The sequence below is a fragment of the Lissotriton vulgaris genome, chromosome 3_1 (genome assembly GCF_964263255.1).
Source record: "Lissotriton vulgaris chromosome 3_1, aLisVul1.2, whole genome shotgun sequence".
Lineage (NCBI taxonomy): Eukaryota > Metazoa > Chordata > Amphibia > Caudata > Salamandridae > Lissotriton > Lissotriton vulgaris.
Window position 1 is genome coordinate 2,102,403,817 of NC_141689.1, and position 22,637 is coordinate 2,102,426,453.

The following is a 22,637-nucleotide window of genomic DNA, read 5'->3' on the forward strand; positions in this document are numbered from 1 at the left end:
TTATCTTTTCTCACTAGGGTAGCCCTCACCCTCCCAACGGGGGCTGGCACGTCTGGGCCTAAGCTGCGCTGGGGCTGGGGTCATGCTAAGCCCATGGAGTCGGGGTTCTCGGGAAGGGAAAATGGCTGCCGGTGGGCCTATGGGGCCTTGCGGGTTTGGGGCGCGCGGGCTGGGAAGGTGGCCAGCGACAGGCCGATTCGGGCCGCGGGCGTTTGGTCGGACATGGGCAGGGCAGCCAGGGGTTTCTAAGTACGGAGCTGGGCTAACGGGGAGCTGAGGAACGCGGGGGGGGGGGGAACCACGCCACCAGACCAGGTCCAACACTGTTCAGCTTCTGGGTCTCCCTGGCTTGGACGAACTGTGAACTACAAAAAACAGTTCAACCAAGCCAGGGCGAACCAGCCCCCTTTCACAGCTCTTGCCGTGAATGTATGACAGCTAACAGCCATGGCCCTGTGCCAGTTGTTAGATGTAGAACATTTACAGCTGTGAAAGAAAGGCTCCGAGAGGCCTTTGTGTTTTTTAATTAGAACATTCTGCCCTCATGGAGTAGAATGTTCTAATAGCTTTATAGTACGCCGTAGCTGGGCTATGCCGAACAATAATGGCTTGCTCCCTTGTTTAAGGCCTAAGCCAATGGAGTAGGCCCTTAATGGCCGGTATAACCTGCTACGGCAGGCTATCAAGCCTATTAAGTATATGGGATGGCAACAAATGGATGCCCTTGTTGGGTTTCTGTTGGCCACAACCTGAGTTTTGCACGATAAGAAGGAAGATAACAAATCAGTTGCATATCTGCAACTATGATTTCCTCTCTATTCTTTGCAAGGAAGCTACCTTCCAGATGACAAACATCATTCTATCAGTATAAATCCTTGCTTTCATCTGAGTTGGTTTTCCTTCACATGACCCGTGAACTTTGCCCCGCTCAGCAAGCTCGTTTCTTCTCCTTTGTTTTTGTTCACCTTCCAATGTTTATCTGTGCCACCATCCCAGTGATGTGCTTGATAACTGATATGTACCTTGGAGCAAAAATGTAAACACCGTTAAAAAAAACCTCTGTCATTCATAAAGTTTGAAACATTTAAAGTCGGGGATGAATGAAAATAGCTTCATGGAGATTTCAATTTGTAAAGTATCCTAGTGGTACTCTGTAGATGGACCTTTGCCTGTGCAGCCTCAAGCATGAAAAGATAAGAAAAGGTACTGCTGCCCATCCTCAGATGGGAGAGGCACAATAGGTACTGCCAAACATACAAATATCTAATTAGGTTGAGATCCAAGGAAAACGTACTTCAGAACGGAGTAGCAACTCTTTAAAACATGTCTAAAAATCAATGCAATGCGTTTCCAGTAACTGCAGCAAAAGCCCGAGTCCCTGCAGAGCCAAGGCAGTAAAAGTGCGATTGAAATTACTGGGGTTAGGGTAGTTTAGAACTCGACAAATTGAAAATGCAAGCAGAACGGAGCGCTTGAATGCTCTAAAAATCAGTCAGAAAAATCAGCTCCGTAAAAAATAATTGAGTCTATGAAAAGGTACTTTATTGGCCGTGTTAGCCCGATGTACACATATTTTAAAGTGATGAAGATGATCGTGCCAGCATCTCCAATAAGGCTCTCCATTCTTTTTTTTTTTTATTCTTTTTTTTTTACTTTGTGATAACACGGTGGGCCCTCCATTCTTTAAATAAATACAAAGAAGTCTATTAGATCAGATATGCAATCACTAGTTCTACTAATCCTGCAGAAAACATCATTTAAAAAAAATCCAGAAATTCATTTCCAGAAAGATGAAGGTACTAACTTATTGAAGGAACAAAAAACCACCATGAATTAATGCAAGATGGAGTTTTTATTTTACTGAAAATATAATTTATGTGAATCCTCTAAGATAGAAATTCTATTTAACTGGCATTGTCCTGTATTTACTGGGTAGAAGGTCAGAATGAGTAGGTACAGTTTTTAAGCAATTTAGAAAGCTAGATATATTGAATCATTACACTACTGGCAAGGCTACTGCACAAGTCATAGCAAATAAAACATCCAACACACCAATTCTTGGCTCCCATTCATGCGACATTGAACACTAACATCACTTTAAAGATCAATACTTTTGATTCACCGCTCTCTGCAAAACAACTGTCTAGGCTTCTCTGCAGGTGACACAAAGAACTAAAACCTAAACTTAATAACTTAAAGCTGCTGAAATGCTATCAGTGTGTATGCTTTATTTACAAGTGCTTCGAACAAATATATTTTGAAACTTAAGATGCATGGGGAGACTTTCAGTAAGAACAAATTACAGATTTTGTGCGGAGTTAAGTTCTGCAATTAATATAAAATCAATGTATATTGAATGTAATAACTAAGGACTAATGAAGAAAACAACATTTTAGAAAGCAATGTCTACCACTAATTGGCCTGACTACGTATAGACTATCATGCTAAAGCCCCATCATGCTAATCAGAGTCAAGTCTCTATCATGACATTACAGTAAAGGAATATAAATAGGAAAACGTTGAAACGCAGCATATCAAAGCAAGTATATAAATAAGAGGAACAAAAGAAAGAGCTGGAAACTTTGACCGGGTTCTATTTTTAAGACTGCAAGCATGTTGACAATATGCCCAAGAAGGGTAAGGCTGGGATTACAAAAGAAACGTAATTTGAATTAATAATGGAGAAAACCGAATAATCTGCATGCTGCCATGCTTCACCATCTCTTAACAACATAATGAAAAGAGAAAACTCAACTGACCTGCAAACACAGAATGCTTCGATACATTTTTTTGTGAATCTGCCCGCTTTACTGTGAAAATTTAGCATGGTTGATTGGTGAATTTATAGAGTGCGTAGTTACCATAGGTGTTTTGTAGCTGGAAAATGTAGTCTGTTAATTAGTTATAGAAAGCAATAAGTAAGGAGCTGAGCTAAAAACAAAAATTAAATAATTTCTGAAATACATGCTTCAAGTCTTTTTGGCTATATTCAGGATTAAGTTCCAGGTAACTTTTTTTGCTATGACTATTTGGGAACAAAACTGAAAAGGTTTGATTTTTCTCTTTTACTCAACCCCCATACAACAGTGCATTTCATTTTTTACGTTTTGTTTGTATTTTATTTTGATCAGGTTATAAAGCACATTCATGAAGAATAACTTGAAGACTACAAGACAAAATTTAGAAGGATTCTTAATTAGTCAATAATAAACCCTAGTTTTTCCAACTAAGCACCTACATTTTTAAAGTGTTTGCTTGCCACTGAGGCTTTAATGAAGCAGTTTCACTTGCAAAATACTCATACCCTGAATTAATTATTAAATACTCCCAGGTCAGCCACAGAAGAGGATGGTCAACAATAACCGAGTAGATGTTCTTGTAGAGTCAGACGACGTGTTTAAATTCTTCTCAGGATGGACCACTTCTTATTCAATTTCATACCTTTGAAAGTATTGGATTTTAAGGTAAAGATGACAATCCAGGTTAAATTCAGTTAGTTGCCAATGTGTTACCTGGGCACGGAGCACAACCAAAATGTTTATAACATTAGAGGTTCTTCTAGTCACTACAAGAATTGGGTAATTCAGGAGAAGGAAACCGTCTAACTCACACACATATCCAAGTCCCAAAGCTAACTTGAAGTCGGGTAGCTGTAAAAAAAAGGCTTTGATATGTTATGACAAATAATTGAAATTTTCACAAAGCTAATGTAGAGGTTGATCAGCCAATTTTACTTTTGCAACTCAAAAAACGACAGATATGTACACAAAACAAAAAGCAAACGTTACCAATGAAATGTAATGGATGCTAAAATACTGTTACATTTCCTTGACATTTTATGTAACTAAAAACGTTGAATTTTTTTTTGGACGTTAACGTCTGGTAGGGAAATATGTACAGGGAGAAAAATAAATGACATAAAAAAGTAATGCTTAATGATGGGCAAGGAACACTTTCGGGCTTAAAGGAATATTACAAGTGGTGAATAGCCACGTCAAAAGGTCTCTTGTTGCAATTGAAAACTCTAGAGTTAAGATACAGCATAATGAAATTGTATATTTCTTGAAAAAGTTACTAGAAATAGGCAACAACGATTTTTACAATACATATCAGCAGAAATCATCTCTAGGTGAAGCATCTTTTATACACATATACAAAATTTAGAAGGCAATATACACAATCACAGTGAGGACATTGGCAGATGTACCAATTAAAGTACATAGCAGCTTTCAAGGAGAGCAATGCTACACAGAAAGCATAGCTGACCTGTCAAATAATGAACACCCAAGGTTCCCTGAAACAGGAATACAGTGCAAAAAAGAAAAGCAACATGCGCTTTGATACAAACAGCAATTTATGGCTAATGGCTGACATAACTGTAGAAACAATGACTTGTAAGCTGCTGTGCAAAAGTTTCTATGGGATCCGTTTCTCTTTATACCATTCCACAAATTCATCCAACAACACTGGCCCTGTTGAGAAAGAGTTATACAGGTTTTAAAATTCAGTACTGCAATGCAAATCAACGTATATGACCAACCCACGTCCTAGGGACAACATTAATCAATCACTACCACAACATAACCTGGAGCAAATCTATTACTTTAAGATTCAAAAGTATTTAATTCCAGCTTGTATAAAAGCTAGATACCTGAAAAGACTTAACCATTCAAGGTATGAAGGTCCCCTTTCTATTGTAATGGAATCAATTTACCTAGACCTAAGTGCTGATATTGATTGATTTTACATTAGAAAGAAATCTTGCACAATTTATTTTTCCCCAACGTCTGATAACATTCAAGAAAGGTTTCTAAAACGGTGCACAAATCTATAGTTATCATATCATGCTCTAAATGTATTTAATGTTGAAGTTTAAGTCAAGCACAATGTTGAGCTTCAATATTTACTCTGTCAGAAAAATCTTGAAATCACTGCCTCAGTATCCTTGAGAGTCCTTCGATGTAGGGAGTAGAAGTTGTTTACAGATAAAGGCAAATGCTGCACCAGAGAAGGGGGTAAGATCAGACTAAAATGCACTCAAACAACTGAATAGTCTAACTTACATGCTCCATCTTCATCATAGTTGCTGAGGTCAAGATTTATTGTTCGACTAAACTCTAACACATTGCACCATTGGTCCTTGTTGATCACTTTATACTTTGATTGCTGTTTAAAGCAAAGATATAACATGAATAAAACAGAAAGGACATGTATTCAGATTTATAAACCAGACATTAAAAAATATATACTAGAAGATGTAAACATTTTGAAATGATTGTAATATTTTATTCAAAATCAATATAAAAATGTAAGACATTCAAGTGCATGTAAGGCCATACACAATTACGGCTGCTAATATAGATCTTGTGAACTATCAATTAACCAAGGGTTTAGGACAGAGGCTTCCGCCATCAGTAAACAAGTAGCCGTCTCAAGCCAAAAATTAATTCTGTTCACGTTTTAAAATGTATTCAAGTCCACAGATTTGTCTTTGTTTAAGGCTCAGTTTAAAGTGCTCACTCTTTATCAATTTATTTTAAAGAACAGTCTGATCTCATAAAAAAAAAAAAGAAGGGGGGTGGAAGAAAAATGTTGCTAAGTTACAAAAACCTGTATTCAATTAAATGTTCTCCAGACTTTTTTCTACTTCCTACATTGGCAGCATTAATTTTAACATGAAAATAAAAGAAATACAGCAAATGTCAGTATTATTAAATTCCCAAACCATAACAAAGTAATGAAGTGCAATCAAGTAGTCTATTTCAAGCATTGTGTAGTAGTTCCTATCTCAATGTAGAACTGCCAGTATTCTGTGGAAGCAAGCCTATAAATTGTTCTATAAATCCACCACAGGATTCTAAAAGCTTAAAAAACAGAACTAACTATTTCCAGTGAAATGTTTATCGAGAATTGTTTTCCACATTTTTACTCCAGGACATGAGCAGCGTTGACTATTTTATGCAGATTAATTAATGCACTCAAGCAGTTTAGGAGTATTCTGTCATTAACAATTCTGAACAAGTATGTATCTATGTGTACGTGTGCATCTATATATCTCAAGTCCAAAGTTTTTCGCGTTACCTCTGCCAACAAATAGTGGCAGGCTACCGGCAAGGACGCGATCCTTTTTACCTCCAACACCAATCCTTCTCATCAAAGAAACAGATTGCGCCAAGCCCAAAATCCAGTTCATACGTGGTTTATTTCTTTAGTTAAATGACAAACAAACTCCCAAAACGTTTCGGAACAGCCGTTCCTTTCTCACGGGTCCGGAGAAGGATGGGTGTTGGATATAGATATAGATATAGATATATCACTCCCGGTATTCACTCATCACCTCCAGTCCTGGCGAAATGAGGAAGGCGGACCACAAGGTACTTGGCAGAAAGATGTTTATTACAGTTTTTCGCTCTGCTGCATCGCGTTTCAAAGTGACCGCCCCTAGTGCAGAAAATCACGTGATTCACCTTATAATAAACATAGAAAACAGTCGTGCATAGTGCACTTTGCCTTTTGCTGATCAGTTAATTCATGTAGTCTTATTTCATTTTCTGATGTAGCCATATGAATGTAAACATAACTTCTAATCGGCGTGAATGCCTCAATGTGCAAATATTGCTCTTCTGTAGTCAGTGCAAATTTATACAATATATAAATATCATCCATACATGTAATTATATAAATATATAAATATGTGCTAACTATCCTAAAATATATAAATACAATTCTTAAAATCACATATACAAATCCTATTTCAGATGCACTGCTCAGCTGCTTACCACTAATTGGATAAGTAGGTGTGTATGTCTGTAACCATTGTACTATATAGATTAAAAGAGGCAGCCAACTAGAAACTTGCCAACGTACTTGTTACAGTGACCACCTCTGGTTTAGCATATGTCTAAAATAATGCACTGCACATTTTAGAATTAGAGTTTGTTTTGCTTTGTAAGGGAGTTTAGCTTCCTGCATAAATGCACAATGATTGTATATAAAATTGAAAACAAAAAGCCACTTCAGAAATTGATCAAACCCTCATCTTGTCAAATATATTGACACACATCCTGATCTTGCTAAATAGAGGCCTAAGTTTAAAGTGCATAATGAGTTTAAAGGCAAAAAGTGCCAAACATTACTTTCCCCATAAAAGTAAATACATACATTGTGACAAAATTTATGTTAAAAATTGCTTGTGGTTTCTGAGGACCGTATTACATCCATAATCAAAATAAGTTACACGGATATGATATATACTTATCTAAGACAGTTGCTAATAGTTTTTTGAGAACTTTACAATAACTTCACATAGTCATGGACAACTCGTATTTACATAAATCCACACACATGCATCTAGCCATAAATAATAATATTCATAAATAGTGATGCAAATCTTCTGTGTTGTTCAACCAATTTGGATTTTTGCTGTCTAACTCAAGAATCATGCGAGTTTCCAGTTTCCTTAACAGATTTTCTTTATCTCCACCTCTCCTTAATGGTGTTACCGCATTGAATACATAGTAAGACAGACACTTCAGGTTGTTATGTGTTACTCTGAAGTGCCTTGCAACAGGATAAGCTGCATCGTTATTTACAATGGCCCTGAGATGCTGCAAAATTCTGACGTGCACCTGTAGCTTGGTGTTACCTACGTAGCGTAATCCACGGTTGCACGTCAGAACATACACAGCATACTCAGTGCGGCATCCATAGCTGCCCTTGATGGCTACACTGGTGTTCGAGAATGGGGTGGTGTAATGGGTTGTATTCACTCCGAATATGCATGCTCTGCAAGATGAGCATTTAAAAAACCTGTTCTGGGTTTTAACCATGTACCTTCAGTTTTAATTTCAGGGCTCATCCTCACCAACTGACTCCTCATAGATCTTGCTCTTCTGAAAGTTATCGTGGGTGACTCAGGCAATCTACTGCCTAGTACACCGTCAGTGAGCATGACAGGCCGATTCTTTTTGACAATTGATTTGATTTTTCTCTCTTGTCTGCTAAAAGTGGTTATTAGTCTAGGACTCTCTTCTTTATTGCCTACCACTTTGGCCCTGGGGATTAGTAATGATTCTCGTGTTCGATCACTTGTCTTCCCTAAGGCTTTTGAGAGAATTACTTTAGAGTAACCTCTATCTTGTAATCTATCCATCATCTCTTTTGCACATTTATCATATTCTTGTGTGGAGCTGCAGATGAGTTTTAATCTCAGCAGTTCTCCCAACGGTATACTGTCAATGAGGTGTCGAGGATGGCTACTGCTGGCATGCAAAATACTGCTGCCGGCAGTTTTTTCCCTGAAAAGGGTTGTTTCCAAATTGTTATTCATGACTTATATGTACGTCCAGAAATTCTACTGTTGATTGACTAATGTTCGACATGAAGTGTGAATTACAGGAATTACTGTTCAGATCATTAACAAACTTCTGCGCACTTGCCGGATCTCAACCTCATATCGCAAAAACATAGTCTATAAAGCGCAGCCAATACTTCACTCGGTGTCTGTTGGGTGTGCTGTCAAGGACCTGTTTCTCCCACCAGCCAACGTGCAAGCAGGCATAACTGGGGGAGAAACAGGATCCCATTGCTACATCTTTTTCTTGTTTCCAAATATCTTTATCAAATAAAAAGAAATTGTTGTTCAGACACCAGGCAGTTAACTCACACAGCATCTTATTGTGCCCATAATAATCACACAGCTTTGTGCCAAGAAAGTAGTTGACTGCCTGCAGGCCCGCCTCATGTTGAATGCTTGTGTAAAGTGATTCAATGTCTAATGTAATTAGACACCAATCACTCTCCCACTTGATAGTACCAAGTTTGTTTAAAAAATACCCCGTATCTCTCACATAACTGGGGAGGTTTTTTACAAGATCTTGGAGGTAATAATCTATGTATTGGGGGATGTGTTCCGCCATGCTGTTGATAGCGGATATTATAGGCCTGCCTGGAACCGGTGAGACCATCTTATGCACCTTCGGTATCAAATAAAGAATAGGAATTACCGGATGTTCAATATTGAGAAAATTAAATTCTGCTGTAGATATTAAACCATTTCTTTTGTACTCTTACAACAACTTTTTTATTTTCTCTTTCGCTTTTTTGTATTCCATTCCATTTGATTTGGTATAACAATGTGCATCACTCAATTGTCTCATGGCTTCTTTCACATAATCCATTCTTGGCCATAAAACAATATTACCCCCTTTGTCAGATTTATTAATTATAACCTCCTGCTTTTCCGATAATTTCTTTATCAACTTGGTGTATTCAGTCAATTTCTAATGTTTCTTTTTATGCTGCTGTTGTTTTTGCACTGCATGGTTTAACTTTTTCAGATCTTCAGTAAAGCACTCCTGAAAAATGTCAATAGCGTCTTTTGGCATATTGGGAGTAAAAATACTCTTTGCTTTAAAAGGACTTTCTCCTGCTCCTCTTTACATTATTTGTATACCACACAGACTATCTTGTGGGCTTGTAGTTTCCACGTCGGATATATTACATTGTTCTGACACTGATGTTGCTAAATCATTCATTGTCAATAGAGTTCTGGCATCTGACGACTGAACTGCCTGAAATGATGGATTAACTGGCTGTCCCTTATTTTGTAGGCAGTCACCGGTTGTTCCCGATTTAATAGTAAAAAACTTTCAGTTTTAACTTTCTTATAGAACAGAAGACATCCGCCCTAGTGCTAGCATAGTCAAACGAACTTTCTGGACAGAAATTAAGGCCAAGTGCAAGAAGTTGTTCTTTCGCTGCTGTTAACGTCGTTGTTGATAAATAAGTGATTTTTAAATCTGCTATCTTTTCTTTTTGAACCTCTGTTTTTTCTTTGGCTGCTGCTTTTTGTCTTTTTCTTCTTGCCCTCCGCCTTGCATTTCTCCTTTTTCTCGTTGTACATTCTTCGTTCTTGGTCGTAGTGTTTTCAACCTGTCCTCGACTAAAAAAAAATCGATCTCTTCACTTAAAGTCAGAACTAAATTGCTACTGGAACCCCCACTGTAGCTCAACTCTGATCCCGAAGTGCTCGACAGTGAAGTAGTATCTCCTTCTGTTTCTGAGGTATGCTCTATTTGCGATCTGCTTTGCATTGTCCCTGTAGTGGCAATTCTATCATTGATTTTTAATTTTTTTGCATGGTCGAATTTTCTTGAGAATGTATAAATCTGTCCAAGTTCATAATCTTTCAGATCCCTAGTACATTTATGCACTTTACGGCTTTTAATTCTGTCCTCATGTTTTCTTAAGCGCTCACTTATGTCTTTCCTAGTCTTCTCTATTAGGTCTTTGTGCTGGGTGTTCTGGCTTGCTCTGTCCAAATCCTCATTAATCTTTTTAATCTCATCTAGAAATGCTAGCCGATCAATTGCTGTATATTTGATTTTTTTTTTTACAAGATTCAATGAGGCCTCCAGATTGCTTTCGCCCCATTCATGGAGCATTGCCGGATTTGGTGCTTCAAAGCTCGGTGCCAGTAATATCCTGAGCCCTCGAGGAACACGGCCCACCTCCACATATTTTGTAAGGGACTTGTGCTCCCACCATTTCGTGATCTCGCTTTTGTTTTTTTTCTCTAATATTCTTAGCAACTGTTTCACATCTTGGTTGTTTTCACTTGCATTGTTGATTCCCTGATTAATATTAACATTGTTTTCAGGCAGATTGCTGAATAATTCCTCGCCCGGCTCCTCCCGCTCTCTTTCCAAACTAGCTGACATTCCTGAGCAGTGCGAAATATAACACCAAGCTTTTCGGGTTGGCGTCCGCCGTATTGCCTGTTTACTCGCTGCCAAACAAACCTATCCTCCCCCACCTACACGCAGCTTCTGGCAATCACTCTGCTGGTCAGCAATGGCAACGGGTCCTCCGACTCAGCCGTCCTTGCGTTCCTCCCGGTTTCTGTGATTAATTTCCTGCTGCCGTAGGGGGCTTCTGTGTAGAAATTCCTCCTCGGAATCTAACATCGTCTTGGTTGTAGTCGGAAGCCACTTCTTGGAGAGAGGGCACCGCCACCGGAGACAACCAGCATCCACGAATTACTCCACTCCCGGCATTCCCTCATCACCTCCAGTCCTGGCGAAATGAGGAAGGCGGACCACAAGGTACTTGGCAGAAAGATGTTTATTACAGTTTTTCCGCTCTGCTGAGACGCGTTTTAAGCACAGCCATGCTCTTGCTCACACAAAGAAACAGCAGCATGTCGTTACTTTTAAATTTGCAGAAAGTGACCGCCCCTAGTGCAAAAAATCAGGTGGTTCACCTTATAATAAACATAGAAAACATACTCGTGCATAGTGCACTTTGCCTTTTGCTGATCAGTCAATTCATGTAGTCTTATCATTTCATTTTCTGTTGTAGCCATAACAATGTAGCCATATCTATGTAAACATAACTTCTAATCGGCTAAATACGACTAATTACTACCTACTCGACGGGCAATCAACAACTGATAAAAATTCTAAGAAAGAATTGGCATATATTGCACATGGACACGACAACATCAGCCATCGCCGGAGATCATCCTGAAGTTACATATCGAAGGGCTAGGAATTTAAAGGACCAGTTGGTTCATAGTCATTTCATACCACCAAAAAAAACCAGAAACATGGCTGAAGCCAAAAGGCTTTTATACATGCACAAGCTGCAAGGTGTGCAGTATTGCCCAAAACACTAAAGAAATCATCAAGGCCAATAAACAAATATGGAAAATTCAACAACTAATTAATTGCAAAAGTCAGTATCCAATATACATCAACCAATGTCCGTGTTCCTTGAAATATGTTGGGAGCACAAAGTACGAACTGAAAAAACGCATCCTGGAACACGTTCGTGCCACGATAAACACCGATAGGAGCAACGCAGTTGCCAAGCACATGGAAAAGGAACATGGGGCAACTGGAAGGAACTCAAATTCTAAGCAGTTGAAACTGTGGGAATACTCCCTAGAGGTGGAGATAGTGAAAAAACAATGAGGCAAAAGGAATCTAAACATACCCTGAACTTCCGTACCTTAAGCCCGCAAGGATTGAACCAGGATGAAGAGTTACATTACCACCTTTAATATGAACAATTGCTGGTTCCTCGATAAATGATTTGATTTTAATGGGTGCCATTACAGGCATTGTTCTCCCACCCCCCTTTTTTTTTTAGTTTATTAATTTGGTTCGATTCACATTTCTTCACTAGCTTTACACAGTGACTGTAAATAATCAGGGAAATGAGGGGGAAGCGAGATGGGTAGGACCAACTTCCTTAGTTAAAATATTATCATCAATGAAGAAAAAAATCTCCCACTGGAGGGTTGAAATAGAACCAGCTTGAGTGGCTTAACAAATATGCCTACCAGCGGGCTTAACTGAGGGTCATCTAAATCAGATTATTGACCATACCAATTATAAAAGTCACATTCATAGTTTCCCAATTTAAACATTAGAATAATTACCAAAATACAATGCTGTTGGTTGAAATATTTATGTGTGCACTACATGTCCCACAATTCTCTGAATCAGGTACAGGAAAGGATGTCACTGTTTGAATTCACTTTATTTAATCACTTAAAAAATAGTTTGGGTGTCATCAACAGTCCTGTGAGCAAGGTCTGTGTACAGACCGAAACGTGTAAGGGTTTTGCTGTTGGTTGCGGTTATTAAAAAGCGAAATTGGAACCGGATATACTGTTTGGACTTCACTTTATTAATTGCCTGAGAGTGCGTGAGGAAAATCGCCCTACGGGGCAAGGAAGCTCAAAGTTACTGCGGCGGGCTCTGCCGCTCCTTGCTGCACCGCCGAAGAGCACCTGGAAGCTCGAAAGTGGGCCACCCTGGAAGAAAATTGGAAACGGGCTCAGGCGAACGCCGAAATGATTGCCTAAATACTGTGAAACTAGACAGAGAGAGATCCGGAAGACGGGAAGGCGAGGAACAGCGGTCCGGAGGGAACGTGGAACTCGAACGTACGTCTGACACGGTGAGAGGTTCTCTGCCATAAATACAGTGTGCAACATTGTAGCGCAAAATTAAAATCGGTTGGTTTCTAGAAAGCGTGTTACCAATCACAGAATAAGCGAGTCAGTATACTCGGGGAACTTTTCTCTTGCTATCAATGCAGTGTGATAAGGTTATACACACAGAATTAGGCATAAAAAGAATTGATGTTCAAAATCGAAGTTGAATTGAAAACCACAATACAGCATAATTAAATCTCTAGCACAAAATGGATAAAAGGGAGGCAGTCAGAAACGCCCTGATTGGAATTTTTTTTGAATAGGGGGCAAATACGAGTACTAACGGAACATCGAGTGGGGCACAAAAGCCTGACATGAAAAATAAATTACGCACAAGGGAGAAATTGTCCAAAAAGCGATCAATCAATCAAGTAATTTGTAGAGCGCGCTACTCACCCGTTAGGGTCTTAAGGCGCTGGGTGGGAGGGGAGTCGCTACTGCTTTAACAGCCAGGTCTTGAGTTGTTTCCTGAAGGAGAGATGGTCCTGGGTCAGCCGTAGGGGGGTGGGGAGGGAGTTTCATGTCTTGGCCGCCAGGTAGGAGAAGGATCTTCCTCCGGCGGTGGCTTTGCGAATTCGTGGGACAGCGGCGAGAGCGAGGCTGGCGGATCGGAGCTCACGGGTGGGTGTGTATAATGTGAGGCGGCTGTTGAGGTATTTGGGGCCCATGTCGTGGAGAGCCTTGTGTGCGTGGGTGAGGAGTCTGAACGTGATCCTCTTGCTGACGAGGAGCCAGTGCAGGTCTTTCAGATGGGCAGAGATGTGGCTGTGACGGGGGATGTCCAGGATGAGTCGTGCATAGGCATTCTGTATGCGCTGTAGTCTTTTCTGGAGTTTGGCTGTGGTTCCAGCGTAGAGGGTGTTCCCGTAGTCCAGTCGGCTGGTGACGAGGGCCTGAGTGACAGTCTTCCTGGTGTCGGTGGGGATCCACCGAAGATCTTTCGGAGCATGCGCAGGGTGTTGAAACAGGATGACGAGAGGGCGTTGACTTGCTTGGTCATCTTGAGGGATGAGTCCAGGATGAAGCCCAGGTTGCGTGCGTGTTCCGTGGACTTTGGGGCGGTGCCCAGCGCAGAGGGCCACCAGGAGTCGTCCCAGGCAGAGGGGGATAGTTCCAGGATGAGGACTTCCGTCTTGTCTGAGTTCAGTTTCAGACGGCTGAGCTTCATCCATTCCGCGACGTCTTTCATCCCTTCCTGGAGGCTGGCTATGGCGGTGGCAGGGTCCTTGGTGAGGGAGAGGATCAGCTGGGTTTCGTCAGCGTAGGAGATGATGTTAAGGTTGTGTTGGCGTGCGATGGCTGCAAGAGGGCTCATGTAGACGTTGAAGAGGGTATGGCTGATCGAGGATCCTTGAGGAACGCCGCAGATCGGAAGGGGGAGGGGGAGGACTCTCTGGGTTCTTCCGGCGAGGAACGAGATGATCCATTCCAAGGCCGTTCCTTGGATTCCGGTGTTCCTGAGGCGCCGTATCAGGGTGCGGTGTCACACGGTGTCGAAGGCTGCTGAGAGGTCCAGGAGGATGAGGGCAGCTGTATCTCCGTTAAACACAACAGAACTCAAAGGGTATTAAGTATACGGGAAATGGTGGCGCTCAAACAATATTAGCGTGTATGTCAATTGAAAATTACAATAATCACTGGTGCTAGCAGGGAGGGGGGCCCCAAGAACCCCTCAATTTAAATGTGAAAATTCACATCTAAGAATTAAGAAAACAAAATCCCGCGCACACAGATTAGGTACAAGCAAATAGAGTGCTACTACATATGTTTCACAGTAACAAATGTTCAACGTCGGTTTCTTTGATGTATATTTTCCTTTAATTAGATCGTCACACCACTGGAATTTCACAGCAAGCCGACACGTGTTTCGCTGTAGGTCTATACAATTTTAGACACTAAAGCTCTTCAGGGCTCAATGGCTGGATTCTTATCTGAAAGGGCCCTAATCCGGTGATAATTCCAACCCGGCAGGGTGACCTATAAGTAGGAAGATGACGACGTGGTAGTTCCGATATTTCACTTCAAAACACACTGTATAATGGAGACGCCAACTTCAGCATATCTGTGCAAGCAACAAATCCATGGTTCCAATCGTGGAGTTAAACGAGATTCTTGAACGAGCACCACATGGGTACGTGTGGTGTCCGAGTTCTGGGTAGAATCACCCTCCGTGTAACTCGCGTTAATCGACCCAGCTGTATCTCCGTTGTCAAGCAGGGGTCGGAAGTCATCGGTAGCTGCGATGAGGGCGGTTTCGGTGCTATGGTTTGCTCGGAAGACGGACTGCGAGGGGTCGAGGGATCCGTTAGTCTCGAGGAAGGCGGAGAGTTGTTAGTTGACGTTCTTCTCGTTCTTCTCGATGACTTTGGCAGGAAAAGGGAGGAGCGAGATGGGGCAGAAGTTCTTGAGGTCCGCGGGGTCCGCTGTGGGTTTCTTCAGGAGGGCGCTGAGCTCGGCATGTTTCCAGCTCTCCGGGAAGGTGGCGGATGCGAAGGAGCTGTTGATGATGTCCCGGAGTTGGGGTGCGATGATTGAGTCGGCTTTGGTGTGGACAGGGGTCGGTTGGGGAGCCGGAATGGATGGTGTTCATCATGCGGGTGGTGTCTTCGGTGCTGACCGGGGTCCAGGTGCAGAGGGTGGTGGTGGGGGGCGCTGGTTCGGGGGTCGGGTGCGTGGTCTGTTTGCCGAAGCTGTTGTGTATGTCGGCGATCTTGCGGTGAAAGAACGAGGCGAGTGAGTCGCAGAGGTCTTGCGAGGTTCTGATGTCGTTGTTGCAGGCGCTGGGGTTGGAGAGCTCTTTAACGATGCTGAAGAGTTCCTTGCTGTTGTGGGTGTTGTTGTCCAGTCGTTCTTTGAATGTTGTCCTTTTGGTGGCGCGGATCAGCTGGTGGTGTTGGCGGGTGGCGTACTTGATGGCTGTCATGTTTTCTGCTGTCTGCTCGCAGTGCCAGGCTTTCTCGAGGGTGCGGCAGGTTTTCTTGGAATTTTTGAGGTCGTTGGTGAACCACAAGGTTTTCTTGCTGCCGGGTCTGCTGGGAGGGTTCTTCAGTGGTGCAAGGTCATTGGCGCAGTTGGTGAGCCACTGTGTGAGGTAGCATGCTGCTTCATTGGGGTCCGTCGTGTTGGTGGGAGGGTTCTGTCTTAGGGAGGTAGTGAGCTGTTCAGCGGTGATCTTGCTCCAGCTTCTGCGGGGAACCTGTTGCGGGTGGTGGAGGGTCGTGGTTCTCCTGAAATTGATGTGGACGTAGCTGTGATCTGTCCAGTGTAGTCCGGTGTAGTGGCTGAAGATGATGTGCTTGCTGGAGGAGAGGATGAGGTCAAGTGTGCAGCCGGTGTGGTGGGTGGGGTGTTCACCAGTTGCTTGAGTCCGAGGTTGGCGAGGTTGTCCAGCAGGGCCGCGGTATTGCTTTCATTGTTGTTCTCCAGGTGGAAGTTGAGGTCCCCCAGGAGGATGTAGTCAGGGGAGGTGAGGGCGTGCGAGCTGACGAAGTCTGCGATGGCTTCGCTGAATTGGGTGCGTGGTCCCGGGGGTCTGTAGATGAGAGTGCCTCTGAGGGTGGTCTTAGGGTCGGTGTGTATCTGGAAGTGAAGGTCCTCGGCGGCGGTGAGGGTGTCGTCGGAGTTGGTCGTGATGCGGATGGTGTTTCTGTGGACGATGGCGATGCCTCCTCCGGTTTGGTTGACGCAGTCCCTCCGGTTGATCTTGTAGCCATCCTGGATGGCGATGTCAGGGGCTGAGAAGGCGTTCATCCAGGTTTCTGTTAGGAAGGGGACGTCTGGTGATGTTGTGTCGAGGAGGTTCCAGAGTTCGACGGCGGGCCTGTGGATTGAGCGGGTGTTGAGCAGGATGCACTTGAGGTGATCGTTGCGGGCGCTTGGCTTGGCGGGTGCGGTGCAGGTTCGGAGGCAGGTGAATTTGCAAGCTTGGCAGGTGAAGGGTCCGTGGGTGCGTTTCGGGGTGGCTCGGTGGCAGGCGGGGTTCCGGCCGGCGTCGAGTGCATGGAGGGTGGAGGCGTCATAAGTCTGTCGGGTGGGCTGGCGTCATCGGGGGCCAGGGGTCCTGGCACTGGGCTCGGACGGGCGCAGACAGGCGCGCCTGCAGCGCGTTCGCTGCGCGGCCGCTTCGCGTCTCCATAAGCGGGAAACTGGGAGGGAGGAGCAGCTGGGTGATGGGAGCAGGGCGGCAAATGGGCTTGGAGGGGGCGGGCCGCAGGGAGGCAGCAGTGGGAAAGTGCGGGAGGGCAGGAGGAGCGGCAGGGGGAGAGATGAGCGCTGGATCAGCGCTGAGGCAGGCAGTGGGTAGCAGCAGGCAGCAGTGGCGTGGCGGCGACCTAGCCTGAGGGCAGGGTCAGAGGTCGCTCAAAGGAGATAAAGAAGTGGTGGGAAGTGGCAAGTTTAAGAAAATACTTAGAAGTTAAACGTGTACCACGGAGTCTGCGTATTAACTTGATGCCTAACCACCAGGATACAAGTAATGATCTGCTGAGTGAATTGGGTGAATACATCTTGCAATCTTCACTGGGAATTATTTATTATTTATTTATGGGTTTATATAGCGCTAGAATCGACTCCCAAAGGAGTATCTCTGCGCTCAAACAACAGAAAATGCTTAGATGGTCCTGAGATCCTAGGAAGATGCTAAGTTTGAAACAAAAATGTTTTAAACAGTTTCCTAAATGCAAAATGATCCGTACATAACCTTAGAGCGGCAGGGAGTTTGTTCCAAAGGCAGGGGCCAAGGTAGAAAAGAGCCTTTCCACCCAGTCTTGCCCTTCTGATGGGGGGAAATTGAAGAAGGGATTGATTGCTAGAGCGAAGAGCACGTAATGGGACGTTGGGGACTAACTTCTCCGCCAGGTACGTGGGGCCCAGGTTGTGTATACTCTTGTGAACGACAAAGCAGGTTTTGAATTTGATCTGTTGGCGGATAGGCAGCCATGGGAGCTTATCCAGCAGGGGGCGTGATGGAGATTTAGGTGGTGCATTCAGGACTAACCTCGCAGAAGTGTTTTGGACCAGCTGAAGTCTGTTAAGTAAGCTGTCATTTGCTGAGGTCAGTAGCCCATTACAATAATCCAGGCGACTGAGCCCCAGACCCTGGACAAGGGTTTTTCTAGTAGAATCCGGTAGTAATGGAAACACTCTTCGGAGTAGTCCATTACATGAAAACAAGAGACCGCTGTTTGGTTGACATGCTCTTTTAGGGATAAACCTTGATCCAAACAGACACCCAGGTTTTTCACTACCTGCTTAGGGATGGGTACGGGGCCTAGATCTAATTGCCACCAGTCTGGCGTCCACAACAGTGTGGCTTCCCCAAAGAGCATCACCTCGCTTTCCCTACGTTGCACTGCAGGAAGTTCGAAGCCATCCATTGTGATACAGCCCTCATGCCATCTGAAAAGGGCTGTTTAACCGTCATGGTTAATGTCTTAAATGGGAAGAGAAGCCGAGTGTCGTCAGTGTTTGACACAGGGATGAATCCGTATGATCTCATGAGACTGGCAAAAGGGGGCCACATAAATGTTGAAGTGTGGGGCTCAAACATAAGCCCTGTGGCACCTCCTTGGTCAGCTCCACAGGTGCAGAGAGAGTCCCGACATATCATTGGTCTTTGCACACATTACCCTAATGGGCATAATTTGGATGAAGAATACAATGTACACCTTCAGGTAGAATAAGTAGAAATGCATTGTAAAATGAGAGATGATAACTTTCTTTCTTCTACTAATGTGTGAATATTCTTCTTCTTTTCTTCTCTATCTCACAGGAAGAAAGGGAGGACAATGTCTCAGGCCTGCGGCACCTGTACCCTAATCCTTTCTCTGTGGTCATCTTCCATTCTCACTCCATCTACGTAATGTATTTGGATTTTATCCTGTTTTGTATAATGTAATCGTTATATTAATTTTGTGCACTAATTGTATGATTATGGTAGATTTAGCACACTAGGAGTAAGCGGCTTATTCCCTTAAACCTTGCTGGATCAGACGAGTTCTTCGTTTGCCGAGTATATCCTAGCAGACCTTGCTCACTAACAAGAGCTCAATATATGACAGCTAGTATTTTACATTACATCTTCAACTAGTCAGGAGTGATCCATTGTGTACTGAATACATGACTGCCAGCATCTCACATTTTTGTCATCCACTAACTAGGAGTGATTTATCAAGTACATTGAGTAAACATAGCAGATATTGAGTAATGCGCCGCTACTAGACACTGGCCTAAATATGTATTATTTATCATTTGATTTGCTGTATACCAGTAATCCTTATTACGCCGCGGCAACACAACAGGGAACTATGGCAACAGAACTACATGTTAACGTTGGACCCCGCCTACACATAACGTGGAGACACTAACTAGGACGTCCCACTTTCAAGGGTCCAGACTGGCGCGTAAACATTAACCTGAGTTCGGGCGATTACTTATCATACTATAGAAGTTTATGGGTTAGTGATGTATATATCCCCACTGATTATGAAGTCCCTACCAGTTCGCAATATTCAACAATATTATGTATTTCATGGTTTCAACATAACATCATGCCGCAAACATGACAATTTTGTATTCAGTATACAGACACACTGCGGGCATATTGTTAAGTACAATGTGAGACATTGAGCTGTATTAATGGCCATCAATTGTATTAACGTATAAGAATACTTGTACTAGGCTAAGATGGCGCCTGACTGGAAGGTCGCAAGTCCTCTTGATTATAGTGGATTTCACGAAGGATGCTTTAAATGATTAACTTTATTGACAAACACTGTGTGATAAAGCGCTCTATGGAGCGCGAAACGCGTCAAGTTGGGCTTATGGCGTAAATAAACCCTACTACTTGGATTTTGCGTGTGTGCCGTTATTGGACCCGAGTGCGCGCTTTGGAACGCCGTTTTTCAAGTGATATATATATATATATATATATATATATACACACACACACACACACACACACACACACACACACACACACACAACAACCGGATCGCTCCGCTTCAGGAACAGCAACCAGAGCACGTTGCGGATTGGTAGGACTTCATTTATTGAAAAACTTGCATAACGGGGTTTGGATTGAACGCCTTTGTCAAATGCTGAGAACACCGGTGTGCCGCTTAAATGTCCTTTAAATACGTGTTGCCTCACTGCTATTGGACAACAACGCATCACCAGTGTGGAAAGACTTCCCCTTCTTGTTACTTACCCTGTAAGCATCTGTTCTTGGCATGTAGTGCTGTATATTTACATGCTTTGCATAAGTCCTCCATCTAGTGTTGGGCTCGGATGATTACAAGTTGATTTTGTCCCAAGACGTTTTCTTTGAGTCACAAGGCTGTGCGACTTCTCTTGGGAATACTGCGCATGGCCATCGACGCCATCTTCATATTGTTTTGTCGTGGGTTGGTGAGAATGTGGTCTATGTAAGCATTGAGATGTCCATGTGTGAGTACGAAATAAAATGAATGAACTGCAAACTACACAAGAATAGTTTAGGGCGGAGGGATGGCACATGTGAATCTTCAGCATTACATGCCAAAACGGATGGTTATAGGGTAAGTAACATAATCCATTTGAGGCATGTGTGCTGTAGATTCACATGCTTTACATAGACTGTAAAGCAGTCCCTCTCCCTAGGCAGTGGTTAACTTGTAGGGCTTGCGGTTGTCTGAAAAAGAGTTTTAATACTGCCTGACCAATATTGGCTTGTTGGTGTGCAAATACGTACACACAATAATGTTTTGTGAAGGTGTGTGGAGTAGACCATATTGCTACTCTGCAAATATCACCAAAAGGAATGTCCCCTAACAAAAGCCATAGAAGCTACCATTTTTCTACTGGAGATTACTTTTGGTGGAACAGGGGAAAGTTGTTTAGGTATTGCATAGCATATCTGGATGCATTTTACTATCCATCTTGAAACGCCAGATTTTGAAATTGCTTTCCCTAAACAAAGGTAAACAATTGATTAGTTTTTCTATATTATTTAGTCTTGTCTATGTAATATATCAATGCACTTTTTACATCTAAAGTTTGTAATGCCCTTTCTACAACTGTATATGGTTGTGGGGAAAAAAACAGGTAAATCAATGGATTGATTAATATGGAAATGGGAAACTACTTTTGGTAGGAACTTAGGGTTAGTTCTATGCACTACTCTGTCCCTATGTAGTTGAAAGAAAGGTTCTTCCAGGGCTAAAGACTGAATTTCACAGATTCAGAGGTAATACTGATAAAAGACTAGTTTCCATGACAAATATTACAAAAGACAAGAATTTAATGGTTTGAAAGGAGGATGCATTAATCTGGTTAGGGCAATGTTTAAGTTCCATGCTGGGGCAGGTGGAAGTCTAGGAGGAATTATCGCTCCATAAAAGCTTTTATAACATTAATAAGTGTTGTCTATTTTGGAAATTTGCTGCAATAGCTGCAAGATGTGACCTTATAATAGAATTTCCGTATACATAAAGAAATTTGACGATTTGCGTTTTTCACATTTACCTTAGAGAAGGTGTCTCGAGCGGAGTGCCATTTTCCTCTGCTCAGTGGGGATACTTTTAGACCTCTTAGGTGGGTGAGCAGTATAGCTCTTGAAGACTCCTCCCCGGCGTCTACTTAATGCAGCTGGAGACACGGACGGACAGCGGATTGCTCTGTGAGTTGCTGCCATTATGGCCTGATTTCTGGTTTTGGTGTTTTGTGGAGTGCACGTCTGCGTGTTGCAGGGTGTACGGCACGATTGAAGACACTTTTACTAAATAAGCATATTGAAATTGTTCTTAACCCCTCAATGGTATTTTTAAACGTTACATTTTTTAGACAAATTGTGTTCTTTCACATTAACCTTAGGGAAGGGGTCCTTAGGGAAGGGGTCCGAGTTGAGATCTCCTCCGCCCTGTGTCTCAAGCAGAGTGCCATTTCTCCTCAGCTCAGTGGGGACACTTTTAGACCCCATCTTAGGTGGGTGAGCCGTATAGCTCTTGAAGACTGCTCCCCGGCGTCTACTTAATGCAGTCCGAGACAGGGATGTGCTGCTGGCGCAAAGGCAAGCCTGTCTGCGCTAAGACCGCGGTCAGCCACGCTGCAAAAAGTGCCAGCGTTAAGACAGTAAAATGGTCTAGACATTCTCTTATGGCCCCTAGGAATAATCTATATGTTGGGAACCCGTGCGCCAATCTGAAGAGCGGGAGCTCCAAGTACGACTGCAAAGGTTGCAATTTTAAACTTGAAGCCCTTGGAGGGACAGATATGGTAACATATCAACTGTTAAGTGGCATGGGGGGGGGACGTTACCAAAACATGCAGATGAAATCTGGCTTTCTTTGATGGACAATGCACAGGATGTAATGTTCTTAACGCAAACATGGATAAAAGAGGATTTAAAGCCAGACTAACGCCTGGTTTTTGTATCACTTGTGTACACCATAGTGGAGATAGGAGGGGCAGCTGTTATTTTAAAGGATACTTGGGAGGTCTCTTCATCTGAGCTGAGCAACCTAGGCAATATGGAGGGTTTAAGCTTCTGTATTAAGATCTCGACCGCTCTCCTTTGCAGGTTTACTGATATACAAGCCACCTGACTGCCCTTAAAGTTCTATACTAGATCTATACAATGTCATTGCTCAAATGT

The 22,637-nt window shown here is 42.9% G+C and overlaps 1 protein-coding gene across 2 annotated transcripts in view; it reads right to left on the reverse strand.

Annotated features, from left to right (window-relative positions):
• Window positions 1-1,833: 1,833 nt before the first annotated feature.
• Window positions 1,834-22,637, reverse strand: part of DCUN1D4 (defective in cullin neddylation 1 domain containing 4) — a 365,350-nt gene continuing 344,546 nt past the window's right edge. Inside the window, exons 10-11 of one of the 2 annotated variants that reach the window (XM_086962658.1) lie at window positions 5,064-5,166; window positions 1,834-4,472 (exon numbers count right to left, since the gene is read on the reverse strand). In XM_086962658.1, coding sequence (XP_086818784.1) covers window positions 4,417-4,472; window positions 5,064-5,166 — 159 coding nt within the window. In that variant the 3' untranslated portion in view covers window positions 1,834-4,416. The remainder of the gene's footprint in view (window positions 4,473-5,063; window positions 5,167-22,637) is intronic. The other variant, XM_086962656.1, reaches the window with a different exon arrangement.